This window comes from Prionailurus bengalensis, chromosome E2 (assembly GCF_016509475.1).
Source record: "Prionailurus bengalensis isolate Pbe53 chromosome E2, Fcat_Pben_1.1_paternal_pri, whole genome shotgun sequence".
Classification (NCBI taxonomy): domain Eukaryota; kingdom Metazoa; phylum Chordata; class Mammalia; order Carnivora; family Felidae; genus Prionailurus; species Prionailurus bengalensis.
In genome coordinates this window covers 31,531,305-31,545,202 of record NC_057352.1, presented here as the reverse complement: position 1 = coordinate 31,545,202, position 13,898 = coordinate 31,531,305, and the positions used below count along the sequence as shown (strand labels likewise).

Here is a 13,898-nt window from a genome sequence, read left to right as displayed (position 1 = left end):
AGACATATTTCATTCATAAGATTTTATTTTGAACAAATTTTTCTGACGCTTTAAAATCACATGTTCTTTATTAGCGTGTGCACCTTCTCACCTTCTCAAATCTTATCCATCTTAAGAAAGCTTTCTTTTGACTTCTACCCTCTTATGTTCCTAATCTCTAGTCTACCGTTTCCCTGAATATTCCTTAAATTGTTAATTGTATAAATGTTATTTGTATATAATGAATACATTATAGGATATATATTACACAGTGTACAACTGTATAACTTAATACACATAAGACAATACATACCATACATTTATATTATATACTAGTGTTAAATATATTACATATAATTTATATATGATACCCAGTATCTCACAATCACAATTTTATACAATATGTACATATTTAAAACACAAATACTGATTACAAAAAATTCATACAGCATATGCCTAGATTTCTTGTCCTCACCCAATCCCCAGGATAACTACTATTATCTTTCATTCACTGATCAGGGAACTGTATAGTCTTCAGCTCTTTAGGAATGCTCTCAATACAATTATTACGTGGTTTTTTGGGAAAAAAAAATGAAATGGTATATCTTATGTGCTGTTTGGAATATTCAGTGAACATTTTGTCTTTGATCTTCCCATATCAGTATATATGCATCACATCTCTTTAACTGCTATACAGTATTTTACAGTATGTCTGTATCCTAGTTTAATCCCCTATTGATGTATTATTTCCTCCCAACTGTTTAAAAATGTAAGCAACGTAATAATATTCAACAGGCTGTACCAATCCACTGAAACTGCCCTGACAGGTGTCACTGATTCCTAATCATTCTAATTATCTTGTGTGGTATTCTAGAATTCTTTTCTCATGGTCGTGTAAACGTTAGGATAGTACAGGTTGGTTCTAGACTCAAGGTACTTTTTTCTTTTTTTTTTTTTTAGTTTATTTTGGCGGGGGGGGGGGGGGGGGAGGGCCGGGGGGGAGGGGGAGGGTGGAGAGAGAATGATAATGAATCCCAAGCAAAGCTCCACACCATCAGCACGGAGCCCAATGTGTGGCTCAAACTCACACCATGAGATGGTGACCTGAGCCGAAGTCTGATGCTTAACTGAGCCACCCAGGCACCCCGACTCAAGGTACTTCTTTTTTTTTTTTTTTTAATTTTTTTTTTTTCAACGTTTATTTATTTTTGGGACAGAGAGAGACAGAGCATGAACGGGGGAGGGGCAGAGAGAGAGGGAGACACAGAATCAGAAGTAGGCTCCAGGCTCTGAGCCATCAGCCCAGAGCCTGACGCGGGGCTCGAACTCACGGACCGCAAGATCGTGACCTGGCTGAAGTCGGACGCTTAACCGACTGCACCACCCAGGCGCCCCAAGGTACTTCTGATCTCAGCTCTTGTCTATCAAGTCATCATGACAAATGTTTCTTTAACCAAGACTAATTTTGCTATTTAATGGAGAAACTAATTCAGTGCTAAAATTTTTTTTTTTTTAAACTTCCCAGGTGGTGATAGGACAGTCACTGATCTAAGTGCTTAACATTTTTTTTCACAAAATGTCATTTTTTAAAGCTTTACATATAGTAAAATTCATCCTTAAGCGTACACTTCTGCATGTTTTGACAAACGTATGTACAATAAGTTTCTTTGTTCCAAAAAGTTCCCACACTGCTAAACTACCCCCAAACACTGATGATGTTCCCTGTCCCTATAGTTTTGCCTTTTCCAGAACGTCACAGAAGTGAAACCCTATAGTAAGTGGCCTACTGAATCTAGGACTTTTCACTTAAGCACTAATGCATCCGAGGTTCATTTATATTGCTGAGTTAATCAGTTTATTCCCCTTTATGGCAGGCAAAGGAGTTGCCCCTTATTGGGTGTACCACAGGTTTGTTTATCCATTAGCCAGCTGGAGGACACGGGGGTTGTTTTCCACTTTTGGGCAATTAGGAATAGCCCTAAACATTCATGTACATGTTTTTGTATGAGCCTTAGGTAAACACCCAAAAGTGAAATTACTGGTTATATGGTAAGGGGATGTTTATAAGAAAATGCCAAACTATTTTCTAGGTGTAACAGCTATGTTGTATCGTTTCACACTCTCACCAGCAATACATAAAAGTTTCAGTTCCACATCATTGCCAGAATTCATGTTATTTTTTAGATTTGGGCTAATGGATAAAGCATGTTCAAGTCTTTTGCCTAGTTTTAAATCTGGTTGGTTTCCTTCTGAATTTTGAAAATCCTTTGTTTTGTAGATACAGATAAGAGGTATGTAAAATTTTCTCCCAGCTTGTGGCTTTTTTCTATCTTTTAAAAGAGCAGATATTTTTAATTTTGATGTAGTCCAATTTACCAGTCGTTTATGGATTGTGCTTTTGATGCTGTTATCTAAGAAATCTTTGTTTATACCATGTTCACAAAGATTTTGTTCTCCTATGGTTTCTCCTAGGAGTTTCATAAGTTTTACATTTAGGTCTGTGGTCCATTTTGATTCATTTTTGGATCCGGATGCACAGTATGGATGTAGGTTTACTATTATTATTGTATGTGGTTACCCAGTTGTTTAGCACCATCTGCTGAAAAGGCTGTTCTTCCTCCGCTAAATTACTATTGCACCTTGTTGACAATCCACTCACCATGTACGTATGGTCTATTTCTGGGTTTTATTCTGTTCTGTCGCTCTGTATGTCTCTCCTTTTACCAATATCACATTGTCTTGGTAACCACAGCTTTATAGTTAAGTCTTGAAATCAGAGAATGTAAGTCTTCCAAATTTTTCAGAATTGTTTTAATTATTTTAGTTGCATTTTCATACACATTTTGGAACCAGTTTGCTACCTTACACAAATAATTCTGGGATTTTGACAGGAATTGGGTTGAATTTATAGATCAAGTGAAAGAAAACATATCTTGAAAATGTCATCCAATTCATAAACATGATATTTCTCCATTTTCTCCATCCTTCTTTAACCACTGTTCTGTAGTTTAAAGGATATGAATCTTGTACATCTTTTGTCAAGACTTACCCAAAGCAGTTTTTAATGTTACAGTGCTTTAGAAAATTTCTACTTCTCACTTGTTGCTAGTATACAGAAGTAAATTTGATTTTTGTATATTAGCCCTAGAACCTTGTTAATCTTACTAATTCCACTAACGTTTTTTAGATTTTGTGATTTTTCTATGAAGAAAATCACGTTGTATATGGAAGACAGCTTTATCTCTTTCTTTTCAGTCTGTATGCCTTATTTATCTTGCCTTATCATATATGACCTTGCATATGGTTATAATGTTGAATAGGAATAGTGAAAGTAGATATCCTTGTCCCTGATCTTAATAGTGGACAACTGGGGTGCCTGGGTGGCTCAGTTGGTTAAGCAACTGACTCTTGGTTTCGGCTCAGGTCATCATCTCAAGGTTCATTGGATTGAGCCCCACATCAGGCTCCGTGCTGACAGTGCAGAGCCTGCTTGGGATTCTCTATCCCTCTCTGCCCCTCCCACATTCTTTCAAAATACATAAATAAATAAATAATTAAAAAGTAATTTAAAAAAAATAGTGGAAGACTGAATGCCTTCTAAGTGTATTGGTAGCTATAGATTTTTTAGTATGTATTCTTTATCCGATTAAGTTCCCTGAGAGGTTTTATCATGAATGAATGTTGTATTTTGCCAAATGTTTTTTCTTCAACTACTGAGATGATTTATCATCTTCACTTTTTAGAAGAGTTTGTATAGAACTGGCGTACAATTGACTTCTGAACATGGGTTTGAAATGGGTCCACGTACACATGGCTTTTTTTCAATAAAGTACATTTTCTTTTCCTTACGATTTTAATATTTTCTCTAGTTTATTATAATACAGTATGTAGTATATATACAAAATCTGTGTAAATCAGCTGTTTTTATGTTGTTGGTAAGGATTCCCGTCAACAGTAGACTATTAGTAGGTACATTTTGGGGGAGTCAAAAGTTATACACAGATGTTCCACTGCACAGGGATAGGATGTCCTAACCCCCCATGTTGTTCAAAGGTCAACTGTATTTCTTCCTTAAATATTTGGTAGAATTTACCACTGAAGTCATCTGGGTCTATAGTTTCCTTTGAGAAGAAGTTTTTATGTTACAAATTCAGTTTAATAGATAGAGGGCCATTGAGACTACTTGTTGACTGTGCTCTGGAAGTTTACGTCTTTCAAAGAATTGGTCTATTTCATCTGCATCATGCATTTATCGGCAAAAAGTTATTTTTTAACCTTCATTATATTCTCAATATCTGTAAGAACTGTACTGGTAGCTCTCATTTCTGATATTAGTAATCTATCATTTCTTTTATCCTCATTAGCACAGACGGATCAGTTTTTTTAATCTTCTCAAAAAAACCCTAGTTTTTAGTGGTCTTAAAATATACAAAGTCATCTATTTCATTGATTCCTGCTTTTAGTTGTGTGGGGTGAAATCACAGGTCACTAATTTGAGACCTTTCTTCTTTTCTAATATGAGTATTTTAGTCCTATAAATTTCCCTCTCTTAATACTGCTTTTGCTGCTGCATCCCACAAATTTTGGTAAGTCAAGTTTTCATTTTCAAAATACTTTGTAATTTTTAAAATTTCTTCTGTGACTCATAGAAATATGCAATTTAGTTGCAAATATTTGGGGGTTTTCCAGGTATCTCTGTTACTGATTTCTGATTTAATTCTGTTGTGGTAAGAGTAAATACATTATTTGAATCCTTTAAAATTTACTGAGACTTGTTTTATGGTCCTGAACGTGGTCTCTCTTGGTAAATGTTCCATGTGCACTTGATGCTATTAGAGTGTTCTAGAAATGTCAGCCAGTCTGGTTGTTCACTTCTGTCTACTTGTTCTGTCAATCGTCGCAAAATCTTTTTTTTCTATTTAAGGATTTTATGTCCTGTGCTGGGAAATGACTTTATTGCTGATAATGACATGAAAGCTGGCGTGGCTGCATTAATTAGTGTCAGTAGAGTACAGATAACTTTTTCTATCCTTTTACTTTTTTTAAAAACCACTTCATTGGGACATAGTTTCCATACCATACAGTTCAACCCCTCGAGGTACACAGATCTATGGCTTTCCCTGTGCTCCTAGAGTTGTGCAGTCATTATCACATTTCATCGTGCAGTTCATTGTGTGGTCATTTCCATGTGTGCCCAGTGACAGAAGCCCTCCATCCCTCCCGAAGCTAGGCAATCACTAATCCACTCTGTGCTTCTATAAATTTGCCCATTCTGGACATTTCATAGAAATGGTATCGTATAGTATTTACTTATCCTGTGTCTGCTTTCACTTACCATAATGTTTTCAAGGTCTATCCCTGTTGTAGCCTGTGTGGTACTTCCTTTTTATTGGAGTAATATTCCATGGTATGGTATGGACATGCATTTTTTTTTATTCGTCAGTTAATTGGATATCTCAGTTATCATCCTTTTACTTTAAACTGTTTGTGACTTTATATTTAAAATGGGTTACTTATAAGCAGTAAATAGCTGGGTCTTGTTTTGTCCAGTCTTAAAATTTTTGCCTTTTAATTGGTGTATTTAGACCATTTACATTAAAAAAAAATTTGTTTAATGTTTATTTTTGAGAGAGGCAGAGAGAGACAGAGAGCAAGCTGGGAACAGGAAAAGAGAGAGAGGGAGACACAGAATTCAAAGCAGGCTCCAGGCTCTGAGCTGTTAGCACAGAGCCCGACGTGGGGCTTGAACTCATAAACCAAGAGATCATGACCTGAGATGAAGTGGACCGCTTAACAACCAAGCCACCCAGGTGCCCCTAGACCATTTACATTTAATTGCTATTTGTTTGTTATTTTGGCCTTTTGAATTGGGTATTCTGACTTCTACTCATTTTGTTTCAGTTAATTCTAATCTAAATGGAATTTATTTGGTTAGAGGGTGAAAATCTAACACAGGCATACTTTGCTTTATTGTGCTTTGCAGGTAATGTGTCTTTTGTGGCAACCCTGAGTTGAGCAAGTGTATCAGTGCCATTTTCCAACAGAATTTGCTCACTTTGTGTCTCTACCAAATTTTAGTAAATCTCTAAATATTTCAAACTTTTTCATTATTATGGTGATCTTTGATCAGTGATTATGACTCACTGCTCAGATAAATGAATCTTTGGTTTGCATCTTTAAATTAAGGTATGAACATTTTTTTTTAAGATATAATGCTATTGCACACTTAATAGACTGTGGTATAAACATAACTTGTATATGCACTGGGAAACCAAAAAATTCATCTGACTGGCTTTACTGTAGTGGTCTGGAACTGAACCCACAGTATGTCTGAGCTGTGTATCCCTTCAACTGCTTTTAGGGCTTTGCTGATTTATGTTTCCAGCATTCACAATCCCATTGGCAATATCACTGGAATTAGATCAAACTTATACAATGGCTGGAGGAAACTTTATCTTTTAAATATTTGGTCTACTAAACATTAGTGTGTCTTTGTTATTCAAAGTTAACTGATTTTTCTACAAGGGATAAGATTATTCCAAGGTATGCTAATACTGTAGTAAAAGTTTTTTCATTTTCTAAGATTTTTGCTGCTATCTTTCTTGTTTTCTCTAACTTATTTTTATTTTTTTAATGTTTGTTTAATTTATTTTTGAGGAAGAGAGAGAGAGGGAATGTGAGTGGGGGAAAGGCAGAGAGAGAGGGAGACAGAAGCCCAAGCAGGCTCCATGCTGCCAGTACAGAACCCAACATGGGGCTCAAACCCATGAACTGTGAGATCATGACCAGAACCACCCACACGCCCCCCTCCAACTTTTTATTTTAAAAGAAAAGTTGGAAGAATAATACATTGAACACCCTATCATCAATCATTAACACTTTACCACATTTGTTCTCTCTGTATAATTTTTTTTTAGTTGAACTATCTGAAAATAAGTTGCTCACACCGAGGCAGTTCACCTGTGCCTACTTTAAACATACTCTCCTACATAATCCAGTACTATCATCAATACCAAAGGAATTTAACATTCAACTCCCCCATTAAGTTTTCCCACTTGTCCCCAAAATGTCCTTTTTACTGTGCTTTTCTGTGCAGAATCCAAAGATCATGTACTGCATTTGAGTGTCCTGTCTCGTGCTCGCTTCGGCAGCACATATACTAAAATTGAGTGTCCTGTCTCTTTAATCCTCTTCACTCTAGAACACTACCCTCCCCCATCTACTCTCTCTCTTCATTATACTGACATGTTTTTTTGAAGAGTCGAGGCCCTTTTTTGTGTGTGTTTCTTTCTAAGCAATCTTTATGAATAAGAGTATTGCATCCGGGCCTTTAGGAATGAACTGTCCTCCTAAACCCAGTACACGTGATTCCCGGTGCCTCAAGGACACTGTGTTCTTTCCCTGTTCTCCTGCTTCCTGGATACCCCTTCCTTCCACACGTCAGCACCTTGCTAACTTTTCTTCCATCAAGGTCTGATGCAAGCTTCTCTCCCCATCGCAGACAGAGGCAGATGCGGCCGCACAAATCGGCACTAACAGGACTAGCTCACCACACTGAACAAAACGTCCACTGCTCCCCTTAGACAGAGATGCTACCTGTCCCAGAAATAGATAATCAATAATCAGTTTAGAAATTCAAGTTTTCTTAACAAAGATTTGGAATTTTAAATGGAGTAAAAATCCCCAATTCCAGATCTATAGCAGAGTGAACTGTAAATACACAAACAGGAAAAGGAAGGAATGAAGATAAATCTAAATCCTTTACTCTATTTCCAGCCTTAACGTGTCCCCCAAACCCCTGATTTCTGCTTTGCTGGGACCGACTTTTCCCTGGTAGCTCCCATCACTCATGGGAGTGCTGAGTGTTTTCCATCAACCCCAGTTCTAGCATCCTAGGCATTCTGGGGTTAGTAAAGGCCAAGATTTATGTTAGGCTCACCTTTGAAGGACTGTTGCTGAAGTAATAGAAAATCTTTTCTCGAGGAGAAAGCATCGTTTCATTTTTATGTGGTGAAATGTAGATAGGATGATTTTGAGATAGCTGTATTCGGCGAGGAGAGCCTGTCCTGACAAATGGATATGGAGAGAGAGGAGGAGCATCCATCTGTTTGGGGGAGAAAAAGTCAGCATTCCTAAGAAAGGTAATGAAATTTCTAATCAGGTATTTTTTATGAAAAACTTAAAACATTTTTTATTTAAAACAATTTTTTTAATTTTTTTTTTTTTTTTTTTTGAGAGAGAGCAAACAAGGGAGGGTTAGAGGGGGGAGGGGGAGACAGAATCTGAAGCAGGCTCTGAGCTTTCAGCACAGAGCCCAACGCAGGCTTGAAACTCACGAAATGAGAGATCATGACCTGAACTGAAGTTGGACGTTTAACCAACTGAGCCACTGAAATGCCCCTAAAAATGGTCATTTTTACTGAAAGAGTAGAGAGATATAATAAGCCAGTAGCTTTATGAATGGCAAACAGTAATTATTAGCAGCAACAATTACACCTAAAGAAAACCACCCAAATAACATGTAAGTGCTGGCTTTGTGCCAGTCACTGTTTAAAGCATTTTTGAATACATTATAGCATTTAATCCCCAGAGCAACCCTATAAACTAGGGATTACTCCTATTGCCATTTTATATATGAGGAAACAAAAGGCAGAGAGAAAGCTAAGTAGGTTGGGCGCCTGGGTGGCTCTGTCAGTTGAGCATGGGACTTCAGCTCAGGTCATGTTCTCTTGGTCCCTGAGTTCAAGCCCCACATTGGGCTCTGCGCTGACAGCTCAGAGCCTGGAGCCTGCTTTGGATTCTGTGTCTCCCTTTCTCTCTGCTCTTCCCCCTCTTGCACTCTGCCTCTGTCTCTCAAAAATAAACATCAAACATTTTTTTTAAAACAAGAAAGCTAAGTAACTTGGAAGGGCACCAGAGCTGATCGGTTTTGGACAATACGAATGCATGCAGTTTCTCTCTTGTATTACAGTACTTTGTAGGGAATCCAAATACCATCTAATTCTTGTTTAATGCTTCACAATAAAAGAAATTCTGTTGGTTAGGCATATGATTTCTGTTAGAGATTTCCTCAGTTTTATTTAACAAATGAATGATTTGTAAGACCATTTTACATACAGAGCAGCTCAACCTATGTGATTCCTCCTCCCTCACAGGTGAAGAAAGTATGAAATAATCCGTCACACTTACTACGTTTGCTTGTGAGTACTTCATGGCAAATGTCTTAATTTGCTTTATGTAGATATTGTTGTAGAACTGAATGAGGTCTCCCCTCTCCTCCTCTTCCATGTCACTGTTGGCGCCTGTGAGGCGAGTAGGTGTAGGAGGAGCGCTGCTGGGCTGTGGAACGGGCAAGGTGCTGCTGGACCGCATGACGGGACTGGAGTCTCTGCTGGCTGCAGCGGGTAGAGCACAGGATGATAAACAGACACTGCTCATGCAGCTTGTTTTTAAAAAGAAAATTCAGGAAGATAAAGGCGAACAGCTACCCTCTGTACTTGTTTAATGGCAGCCCATGGGCACTCTCTTCTTCATCCCAGGGAGAAAGCACAGAATATTAAGTAGTAACTTGACCCCCTGCCATGAATGTAGTAAAGGCTTCCGGGGTAGTTTTCGTTAATAAGTTACACCAAATTTTCTAGGACCTGTGCCCTTCATTCAGTGATACAAATCAACAATTAAGGGTGGTATTTCCATAGCATGGTTTCAGTTAGCATGCCAGATGTTTCTGGAACTCAGGCCAACAAATTCCTGCCGGAAACCTTGTCTAATTTCCCTGGAGAAAAATGTTACACACAATGTGCCTCCAGGCTATGGGATGAAGGACAAACAACTTTGCCACTAAATTCAGAACTCTGTTTATTGTTAAGTTTTTTGCCAATATTTTCAGTTTCTCTAGTCATAATTCCATTTAGTAAGCCTCAGTCTCTAGGCCTAAAAAGTGAGAAGCTCCTAATTTTGTCTTTGTAAGTGTTCATAAAGATCTTAAACACCTACTTCTGTCTTTGTTTAGTTCTGTTGGAGAATTCTGATGGCTTCTGCTGTCACTGCTGCCAGAATTTCTTCTTTTCCTTTTCCCTTTTATCAAAACACTTCTATACACCTTTAGAGAGACCACAAGAAGGAGACAGATTCATTGAGCATATCCTAGATGATATGACCTTGACCTGTTCTTTAAATCTCACAACAACTCCATTTGGTATAGTTGTCCTCTTCAGGGAGGTTAATAAATGCAGCTAAGATCAAAGATCTATTAAATAACAGGTCCAGGACTTACATTAGGGCCTGTTTGGCCTCAAATTCCAAATACAGGCCTATAAAAGGATAATATAAAGAGCAGTGCTAGCACCCAACCATGAAATCAAGTTATTCTAAGTCAAATACAAAGATCCTACATACCTATCCTTTGAAATAAACGAGCAGCATTAAAGGTAAAGTGAGCTTTACCTTTAGTGGAGCTAAACCAGCCTCCAAGGTGACACAGAAGCTAAACAATTTCCTCAACTGACATCTATCCTGTGATTATCCAAACTAAGAAGAAATCAAATATTTCACTTCATCGTTTGGAGAAAAGAGGGCATAAACTAATCAAGATGGGAAGTTGTCTGTCCATAATTAAAGAAGATTAAAGAAAAGACTTTCTTAAAGTAGAATCTTAGTTTTTATTCTGGAAAAAAAGGCCTTAGAATAAACTGTGGTTAGTTTTTTATACTTATCAAACACTTTAAGCTTTATTTTCAGCCCTGAGAGAAAATATAGTTACCTGGCTCCGGGCTTGTGGCTGAGTCCTATAACAACGCATAATGTTCTGGAAGGACTTGTCTTCTTTTGTGACCTGGCAAATAATGAGAGTATCCTGAGAGAGAAATTGACTTCAAGCAAAATATTTTGAAGAGCTCTGTGAATCTGCTCCCCAGTGAAAGTGGTGACAGTCATATAAACAAACAGCCATTTCAAGTCTCTGGAAATGGTCCTAAGGGCATATAAAAAATGAAGAACTACTATTCAAGAAAACCTATTAAAATTCAATACCAAGACAGGGAGTAGTATCTGAACAAAGACCTGTACTAAAAAAGTACAGTTAACAAATGAAGAATTAACCACAGGGACAAAACAGATTTAAACTGGCAAAGAAAAAAGAATTAGCAAACTTGAGATAGGCTGTGCTATCTGAAGAACAGAGAAAAAGGAAGGAGGAAAAATGAACAGAGCTTCAGGGAGCTGTTACATTCAGCAAACATACACAGGAGAGAAGCAGAAAAAAGGTTAAAAGAAAGAAAGGCTCAATCCTTCCCTAATTTATTTAAAAAATAGTAACCTATATATCCAACAAGTTCTAAGAATTCCAAGTGTAGGATAAATGCAAAGAGATCCATACCCAGACATATGGTGAAAATGCTGAAAGCCAAAGGGAGAAAATCTCGAAGGCATCAAGACAAAAAACAACTTCTTGCTTACTGGGAAGCCCCAATAAAATAACAGGCAACTTCTCATCAGAAACTATGGAAGCTGAGAGACAGTGGAATGTGCTTAAAGTAAAAAACTAAGAATTCAGTGTCCAGCAAAGTTATCTTTCAAAAATGTATGAAAAATAATCTCAGATCAAACAACAGCAGTATTAGGTCTGCTAACAGACTTATCTTACGTGAAATACTAACAGTTCTTTAAACTAAAAGCAAATGACCCCATGCGAAGCCTAGTGGCTCGTTGGTACAGCACACAGCTCTTGATCTCAAGGTTGTGAGTTTGAGTTCCACATTGGGTGAAGATACAAAAATAAAATCTCGAAAAACAAAAATAAAAAGTGACTTCAGTAACTCAAACACACATTTTAAAAAAAATCACAGGTAAAGATAATTATGTGACTGTAAAGACAGGATAAAATCCATATATATTTCTCCACTAATTTAAAAAGCCACTGTATAAAGCAATACATAATTAATGTATTATTGGACCTAAAGCATACCAAGATGTGATACATCTGCCAAAACCAGCACAAGAGGAGGAGGAAAGCTGTACTGGGCTAAGGAAATGACTCCAGATGACACCTTGAAACCACAGGAACGAATAAACAGAATCAGAAATAAGATGAATATAACAAAACCTATAAATTAAGTATACTCCTTTCTTCTCTCAGTTCCTTAAAAGTCATAGAATTCTAAAATGACAATGTAATTGTTGGATTTGTAACATTTATGGATGTAATATGTATCACAATTTATCACAAAAGATTAAAAGGAAACAGCTATATACAAATAACACCTCTGTGGGGCGCCTGGGTAGCTCAGTCCGTTGGGCGTCCGACTTCAGCTCGGGTCATGATCTCACAGTTTGTGGGTTCGAGCCCCGTGTCGGGCTTTGTACTGACAGCTCGGAGCCTGGAGTCTGCTTTGGATTCTGTGTCTCCCTCTCTCTCTGCCCCTTCCCTGCTCATGCTCTGTCTCTGTCTCTCTGTCTCTCTCTCTCTCAAAAATAAACATTCAAAAAAAATTAAAAAACAAAAATAACACCTCTGTATCTCACCAGAGTTAAGTTAGTATAAATCTAAAGCTGATTTTGATATAGTTAAGATGCATATGTAGGAGTGGGGAAATTGGGGAGATGCTGGTCAAAGAGTACAAGCTTCCAGTTATAAGATGAGTAAGTTCTGGGGATCTAAAATGAAGCATGGTGACTATAGTTAACAATACTGTATTTATATACTTGAAAATGGGTAACAGTTGATCTTAAATGTGAGGTGATGGATGTTAACTTTATGGTAACTGAAATGCAATTACATATACATGTATCAAATCATTACATTGTACACTCTATGGTGTACAACACTTATCTCAATAAAACTAGGGGGAGAAGGAGGGAGGGAGAGAGAGAAAAGAGATGTATATGGTAAGCTCTAAAGTAACCACTAAGAGGGGCTCCTGGGTGGCTCAGTCGGTAAGCGTCTGACTTCAGCTAAGGTCATGATCTCACGGTTCGTGAGTTCAAGCCCTGCTTCAGATTCTGTGTCTCCCTCTCTCTCTGCTCCTCCCCCACTCACACTGTCTCTCAAAAATAAATAAACATTAAAAAAAATTTAAAGAAAGTAACCACTAAGAAAATAATTTTTAAAAATGGAAAAAGTCACTACTGAAAAAAATGCTGTATCACAAAATATTCATCTAATGCAATGAAAGTAGTAAAGGAGGAACAGAGGACCAAAAAGACACATATAAAAAGTAAAATGACAGTTATAACAATAACACTAAGTGTGACTGGATTAAACAACACAATCAAAAAGCAGACACTGTCAGACTGGATTAAAAAAGATATCTAGGGGCGCTTGGGTGGCTCAGTCTGTTAAGTGTCCAACTTCGGCTTACGTCATCATCTCATGGTTTGTGAACTTGAGCTCCATATGCTTGGGATTCTCTCTCTCTCTCTCTCTCAAAATAAATACATAAACTTAAAAAATAAATAAAATAGGGGCGCCTGGGTGGCGCAGTCGGTTAAGCGTCTGACTTCAGCCAGGTCACGGTCTCGCGGTCCGTGAGTTCGAGCCCCATGTCAGGCTCTGGGCGGATGGCTCGGAGCCTGGAGCCTGTTTCCGATTCTGTGTCTTCCTCTCTCTCTGCCCTCCCCCATTCATGCTCTGTCTCTCTCTGTCCCAAAAATAAATAAAAAACGTTGAAAAAAAAATTTTTTTAATAATAATAAAATAAATAAATAAATAAAATAAAGAGATCCAACTATACTCTGTACAAGAAATATACCTTGTACAAATATACCTGAGGCGCCCGGCTGGCTCAGTCGGTTAAGCATCTGACTTGATTTCAGCTCAGTCATAATCTCATGGTTTGTGGGATCAAGCCCTGCATTGGGATCTGTGCTGATAGCACAGAGCCTGTTTGGGATTCTCTCTCTCCCTCACTCTCTGCCCCTCC

At 37.7% G+C, this 13,898-nt stretch overlaps 1 protein-coding gene and 1 long non-coding RNA gene across 2 annotated transcripts in view; one reads left to right on the top strand and one right to left on the bottom strand.

The window, feature by feature from the left end:
* The window catches only part of RBL2 (RB transcriptional corepressor like 2), a 56,570-nt gene that overhangs the window by 2,627 nt on the left and 40,045 nt on the right, over positions 1-13,898 (bottom strand). Inside the window, exons 18-21 of the mRNA XM_043599204.1 lie at positions 10,742-10,813; positions 9,976-10,081; positions 9,169-9,374; positions 7,919-8,083 (exon numbers count right to left, since the gene is read on the bottom strand). Of these exons, the coding sequence (XP_043455139.1) occupies positions 7,919-8,083; positions 9,169-9,374; positions 9,976-10,081; positions 10,742-10,813 (549 nt within the window). The remainder of the gene's footprint in view (positions 1-7,918; positions 8,084-9,168; positions 9,375-9,975; positions 10,082-10,741; positions 10,814-13,898) is intronic.
* On the top strand, positions 1,056-2,137 carry LOC122494204. Its single transcript, XR_006300120.1, has 2 exons — positions 1,056-1,134; positions 1,378-2,137. It is a non-coding gene; the product is annotated as an uncharacterized LOC122494204 (long non-coding RNA).